The sequence below is a fragment of the Zeus faber genome (assembly GCF_960531495.2).
Source record: "Zeus faber genome assembly, chromosome: 1".
In the NCBI taxonomy this organism is placed as follows: domain Eukaryota; kingdom Metazoa; phylum Chordata; class Actinopteri; order Zeiformes; family Zeidae; genus Zeus; species Zeus faber.
The window spans coordinates 11,205,292-11,212,429 of NC_137193.1; the positions used below are offsets into that span (position 1 = coordinate 11,205,292).

Sequence of the window (7,138 nt, forward strand, 5' to 3'; positions counted from 1 at the left end):
ACCAGGCCTAAATTCAGCAATATGCACGTATTCTACCCGATGCGCTTGAACAAATCTAAAGTGAACCTTCTACAGAAGCGGTCCACAATGTGTGGTGCAGGGACCCTCGGGGGTCTTTAAGTGGGAACCTGTGGGTCTCGGCAAGATTAAAGAAAAATATACACTTTGTTCTAGTATCGTTAAATAGAAATGGTCCCCATTGGAAATTGACCTAGAATACGCATTCATAATTAGCTTCACTCCTCTCATTTTGGCCTCGCACCCGGCGAGACAATTCAGTAACGCATGATTGGCTTTGAGTCACCCGGACACAACTAACCTTAAGAGAACTGCCGCGGCCTGACGTGCGCCTCCGTGGCCAAGCAGGCCTCGAGTTTTGGCAAAACGTGTCCTGGGCTGACATCTCCACACTCCCCTCCCGACGCTTCTTGGCGTCACTTTTTATTTTATTTTTTTTTTTTTTGGTTTCTGGTTTACAACATAATTGCGCTTTAGAGACTAATGAATTGATAAGTGGCTAATAATAGGTCGTCGTTAAGGGAGGGGATTCTAACGAGCCCCTTTCATCTTCCTCTCCATCTCATTAGTAGCCGCGCGGTTATTAGGAGAAGGTCCTGGGGTGGCGCAGGGGTTGCAGGAGGCCCCATTACGCCTCATTAGGGGCCACAGCCGAGAGGGGCTGGAGTGAACCCCCCCCCACCCGAGTGGGAGCGAGCTACTGCTAAGCCCTGTGGCTGCGGGCGGAGCCGCAGCCCGACTCGAGTCGCGGCGCTGCTTGTCGAAAATCACGGCGTCTCCCGCGGTTCACGTTGTTGGCCCCGCTCTCCGTACACCTAATGTATCTCCCGCTCCGGGTCCGTACGTGTTCACTACGGACCCGGATTTAAATCCGCTTTCGAACAAACCCAACCCAGCGCGACTCTTGAGGGGGATCCATGGGGTCAGCGCTGCCAATTTGCCCCTAAACTCCCGATTCGCGCCCCACTCGAGTGCGGTGCACGGTTACGCGGCTTGTCATTGGGGCCGGACCGCGAAAATATCCCGAGGACGGAGGTCTGCCGTTACCCGGATCGTGAGGAGGAGAGAGGGCAGGGGTCGGAATAATTTAATTGAAACGTGAGCCGCCGCACCCAGGGGTGTGTGTGTGTGTGTCTGTGTGTGTGTGTGTCCAATGCACTTGTTTCTCTCGTTCCCTGTTTTTGTTTACGTCCACGTCCAAAGCGCGTGTGTGTGTGTGTGTGTGTGTGTGTGTGTGTGCGTGCGTGCGTGTGTGTGTGTGTGTGTGTGTGTGTGTGTGTGTGTGTGTGTGTGTGTGTGTGTGTGTGTGTGTGTGTGTCGTGTGTGTGTGTGTGTGTGTGTGTGTGTGTGTGTGTGTGTGTGTGTGTGTGTGTGAGAGAGCGTGTGCGCTCGTGGTGATGGAGCTTGTTTAACGAAGCCGTCCGTGATGGGTCGGGTGTTTCACTTGTGCGTGTCTGGGCTGATTTATCACACCGCAGGAGGACGAGGGTGGTAGCTTTGGCTCGGGGTCCACTCATCTTGTTATTGTTGTGTTGGGGGGGGGTTTTGTTTTGTTTTTTTTAACCCGGGATCTATTCCCCCTCCCCGTTACAGTACGGTGCACCGTGGGCTCTGACAGTTTGGCCACTGGGTGTCGGCCGCCCTCAGCCACTGTCACCGCAGAGTCTGGTGCTCCGGCAGACGGGACGCTGATCTGAGTGAAGTGGGTCATAGAGCCACGGGCTGTGTACAATTCAGACTAGGGCCTTATTATGCACAAGGTAAGTCATGCTCTTCTGTGGGAGAGTGTGTGTGCGTGTGTGCGTGTGCGTGTGTGTGTGTGTGTGGGTGAGATAGGGATAGGGATGTTAGGGGTTACTGTCTAATGTACGGCACAAAGATCTCTTTGCTGCTCCAGAGGGTTTTTTTTCCCCCGATTGCCCTGAACGCTCAAGTCTATCTCACTGTATGTCAAATTCTCTCTCTCTCTCTCTCTCTTCCGCCCCCGCCCCCCTCTCCCTCCATCTCTCTCTCTCTCTCTCTCTCTCTCTCAAGTGTTTCAGTGCATTTCGTGCTGTTCTCCCGCTCCCCCCCCCCCCCCCCCTTGTTGTGCCGCAGCACAGCTCTTCTGCATCCAATCTCCGCCCGTCTCCCTCTCCCTCTCCATCACCATCTCCATCTCCCTCTCCCTCTCCCTGTCTCTCCCTCTCTCCCTCTCCCCCTCTCGCTCTTCTCCCCTCAATCTCAGTTCCATCGGTGTCCTGTGTGTTTGGGAGGGCGTTTTTTTTGTTGTTTTTTTTGGGGGTTTTGGGGGTTTTTTTTGGCGCAACTTGGGTGTTTTTTGGGGGTTTTTTTTTGGTTTCTTTTCCTCCGCTGAGAGGAGAGATGGGAGAGAGAGATGGTTTTGCATGTGACGAGGCCTTGGGCGGCCGACTCCCGTTTGATGTATTTTTTATGTGCTCGGGCTACTATTGAACGATGGGGGGGGGGGGGGGAGGGTGGGGCGGCGGATGGGAGGGGGACAGCCCGGAGCTGCGGCACTTGAATGGGGATGTTGTTGAAGGAGAAGGGTGGAGGGTGGAGGAAGGGGTTGGGAGGGGGTTGGGGGGTGTGTGCAGGATAGAAGTTGGCGGGACGTGCATGTGCTTTTCTGCCGCCAGCGACGCCGCGTCAGAGGGATGAGAGCGCGGAGGGGAACGGGAACGCTCGCCCGACGCCCTCTGATGTAGCCCTCCCCGTGCCACTCACCTCCCATCCTCAGAAGGCGCAGACGGGCGCACGCACGCACGCACACACACACACACACACACACACACACACACACGCGCGCTTATCTCTCCCCCCCCCCCCCCCTTTCTCTTTCTTTCTGCTTCAAAATCGTGTGTGTGTGTGTGTGTGTGTGTGTGTGTGTGCGTGACGTCTACCTCACACAGACCCCAAAGAGAGGCCATTTCTTGGGATCTGAGACGGACAGCGCATCACAGCAGCAGTCGGTCAAGCCGTCTTGTCGCGCCCACAACTTGACAGATGAGTTGGGCTCAGGTTTTGGGGGATCTCTTTCTGCCTCTTGCCTTTACTTACTTCTTATTGTGCACAAACTTGTTCTTTTGCAACGGGGGGGGGGGGGGCATGGGTATCGGTGTCGTCACGCGGCGCACCGCCATGACAACCAGACGTGGGTGAGATAAGATAAGAAGGGGGGGGGGTGAAATAAGGGGGGGTGAGGGGGGGTGATGACGACAGAACAGTTTACCCGAAAACCCAACAAGACAAAAGGGGAACGTAACGGAGGGTGATGTAATGGCGCAAACACAAGTTCATGGGCTGTCGTCAGTCATAAGCAACAAGAGGCCGTAGCCCCAGCGTGAAGACCTGACGCGGAGCTTGGTTCAAACCGAAGCCAAATGGAGTGGACCGACAAAACGAAATAAAACAATAATAATTAAGAGATGAATAGATAGATAAATGTTTCTCTAAGAATATGACATTTAAAAATGCGTGCCTTGTATATAACATTCAAATATGATCACAATTATGTAATTATTATAATTGGGGGGAAATATTGTAAGTAAGTCACACATATCAAATACTCCTGAGACACAACCGGAATTTGTGCTTCAAACGTGCGTTCGTTGGGTTTTCTCCGCGCTCGTCGCCTTCGCTGCGGCCCCAGCTCAGCTCAGCCCGGCTCGGGAAATGTGACTCATTGGCGGCGCTGGAGGTCCGTCCCGCGTGGAGGGAGGAAGGAAGGGAGGGAGGGAGGGAGGGAGGAAGGAAGGGAGGGAGGGAGGGAGAGGATGGGAGGGGGGAGTCAGAGAGGAAGACAAACACCGCACGGAGCGGGGGGAGGGGAGGGGAGGGGAGGGGAGGGGGGGGTGGTGGCTTGCGGGATCCAGCTTCCTCGTCGGAACCGACACGGTAAGAGCCGCACCGGGTCCCGGGTCCGCGTTTGTCAATCAGCGTGTTTATGTAACGCGCGGACGGGGATAAAGGGAGGGATGAGGGACTTTTAAGGGAGAAGGATCCCGGAGGAGCGCACTGACATGGGGTGAGCCACTCCGGGGGGGTTGCGTAACACGCGGACGGGAAAGGAAAAAAATAAAATAAAATAATAATAATATTATTGATAATAATAATAATAATAATATCACCTTCCTCCCAGGATTCTGCAGCGGGCGCGTTTGTTTGATTTCGTATTTTTCCATTTATTATTATTTTTATTTTTTTTTGTTCGTTTGTTTTTCCCCTCTCGCGTTCTCCTGCTTTGTTTGGGTTTTTTTTTTGTTTTTGTTTTTTGTTTTTTGTTTTTTTTGGGGGGGGTTTTTTTCGTTTTTCATTTTTTCATTTTTTCTCGGATGCCTCCCGTGAGCCGGTGCTATGCAGCCATCCAACGCCATTGCTCGCCTGTACACTTTTTGTCGTAATTCTTGCAGGGAGAGACGTCGCATTTTGGAGAGCAAAAGCCTCCAACGGTATAATAACCCGGCACGTTTTTTTTTGGTGTTTCTCTGTCTGGTTTTAATCTCTAATATGGCGCGCGGGGGGGGGGGGGGGGGGGGAATAGGTCAGTCCATCAGGAAAATAGTCATAACAAATCAAGTGCGTGGACGATTATATTTAATTTGGTCACACATCTCGTATATATTTTATTATTATTATTATTATTATTATTATTATTATTGTTTTATTTGTACTTGGTTTTTTTTCTCACATTTTACGCGATCGTCACGCTCGCTCTCCCGCTCGTGCCCGTCACCGCGGGTTGCCCGTCCGATGCGCGCTCCCGCAGCGCCGCGTGCCCGCGCACCTGCAGGAAGGGCGGACGCGCGGAGCGGGACGATTGATTGACAGCCCCCCGAAGTCAGGATTAGGGAGATTTCCATTCCGAGGAGACGCATTTGAGGCTGATAGGAGCGGAGCGTGCGTCTGCCGAGCAGCCCGTAAAGAGGGAGGGGTGGGCGTCGGCGGCGGGTGGGGGTCGGTGGAGCCGGGGCGATAACGACCACGTTTGCACTTCATTGGGGAAGTCAAAGTTACTGAAAATGGGGTTCGAAAATCCGAGCAGCCCCTGCGTACGGCATCACCGCAATCAGCCGCTGCGTTGTTTTGCGTGCTTTGGTTTAATTTCTCTGACCGACGTCACATCTGATGCACCGGGCGTCTTAGAATATCTCAATTTCTTTTGTCCCTTTGTCATTTCAGTCTCCACAATCAGTCCCTTTGTCGTGTGTGTGTCGTTTCAGTGAGGCTCAGTCCAGGTCAGTGATGCTCCACCATCAGGACCAAGCTCAGAACCCCGCCTACGGAGGCCAGAAGGGCGGCGCCAGCCCTTCTCCGTCCTCCTCGCTGCGGAACAGGAAGCGCGACAAGGACAGCAACTTCAACTTCCTGCTGGGCAAGGACGACGCGGGCGGCGCCGCGATCGGGAGCGGCGGCCGGGGCGGCGGAGGAGGCGGAGGAGGCGGAGGAGGCGGAGGCGACGAGAACCGCAACCAGGTGCGCCCGCGCAACCTGAGCCCGCTGGGCCGCGACACGCCGTCCTCCGGCCTCCACCACGGCCCGGGCCCGGGCCCCCTGTCGCCCCTCTCCCGCCTCCCCTGCTGGAGCCCCCTGGAGCCCCTGCCCGAGATCGAGGGCGGGGACGACAGCTCCGGCCGGGTGCCCCCCGACGGGGCGGAGGAGCGCAAGATGGTGGAGGAGGAGACGAGGGGGATGAGGATGACGCTGGCCATGATGGCGATGATGAACCGCAACAACGAGAAGGAGCGAGCGATGGGGAGGAAAATGGGAATGGAGGAGCTGGAGTACGAGGAGGCGCTGGAGGACCGCGACGAGTGGGGGGACAGCGACTCGGAATTCGAGTTCAGCGGGCGCTCCGGCGGCAGCATGTCCTCCCTCAACATGGAGAGCGCAGGGGAGGGGGTGCTGATGGGGGGCTGGGACCGCATCGGGGTCGGGGAGCCCAGGTCCCACCAGCAGGGCGGCGGCGGGGGCGGCGACGACAACCGCGCCGCCAAGGAGCCGAGCGCCCGGCAGAGGAGCGCGGGCCAGAAGGCGCCGGGCGGAGGCGGCCCGGGGAACGGGGTGACGGAGGGGCGGCCGCGGGACGACGACGACGACGACGAGCGCGACGAGGACCAGTCGTCGGACTCGGACGGCGAGATGCCGGACCTGATGGACCCCGTGTGGACGCTGCGGGACCGCGAGCACTTCAAGGCCCAGGAGATGGAGAAGCACCAGGTGCAGCTGACCATGTACCGCCGGCTGGCGCTCATCCGCTGGGTCCGCACCCTGCAGAGCCGGGTGGAGGAGCAGCAGAACCGCCTGCAGTCCAGCTTCGACGTGATCCTCACGCAACGGAAGGAACTGCTGCGCATGGGGGCGACGGCGAGCGTCAGCATCGCGCCGCCCGCCGCTGCCGTCGGCCAGTCGTAGGGCGGAGGGGGGAGAGGGAGAGAGCGAGAGAGAAGCAGGAAGTAGTGGGGGGGTTATGAGGAAGGGATTTTGAGGGCCACCGGTTACCATACTTTCCCCACCTTACGTGTACAAAATTGACCTTTTGCCTGTAAATGACCCAACCCCCCGCTCGCTCGACGACGCCATGAATACCCTTTCTTTCATTTTCGCCTCCTCGTCATTTCATCGCCACCCAGAGCTCACCCAAATGTATTGCCACCCGGTCGTGAAGACGGGACTTCATCAACAGTACAAAAAAAATGTATAAGGGGATGTATAGTGATTCAAGGAAAAAAATATATACATATGACGAGTCGTGATTTTAATATAGTGTTTATAGCGAAAGATGTTCTATATGTGTATGCCGTTCTTCTCTGTGATTGCAAAAACACCCACCAAAAAATAAGATGTATTAAATGTTTTAAAAATGGACTGAACAGACGCTGTATTTGTGTGTGTGTGTGTGTGTGTGTGTGTGTGTGTGTGTGTGTGTGTGTGTGTGTGTGTGTGTGTGTGTGTGTGTGTGTGTGTGTGTGTGTGTGTGTGTGTGTGTGTGTGTGTGAGATAAATTATTAAGATAATTACAATAAATAAAAAAATATATATAGATTAGTTTGTCCTTCATCTTTTGTTCGTTTGGGTCCAAATTACTCCGTAAGAGCTGATATAATGACCTAATAGGATC

At 55.1% G+C, this 7,138-nt stretch overlaps 1 protein-coding gene across 1 annotated transcript; it reads left to right on the forward strand.

Annotated features, from left to right (window-relative positions):
- Nucleotides 1-4,023: 4,023 nt before the first annotated feature.
- Nucleotides 4,024-6,889, forward strand: c19h1orf216 (chromosome 19 C1orf216 homolog). Its single transcript, XM_080010707.1, has 2 exons — nucleotides 4,024-4,045; nucleotides 5,241-6,889. Exons 1-2 carry the CDS (start codon nucleotides 4,041-4,043, stop codon nucleotides 6,430-6,432), a joined length of 1,197 nt encoding a protein of 398 aa, XP_079866833.1. The 5' UTR covers nucleotides 4,024-4,040; the 3' UTR covers nucleotides 6,433-6,889.
- The last annotated feature ends 249 nt before the right edge of the window (nucleotides 6,890-7,138 follow it).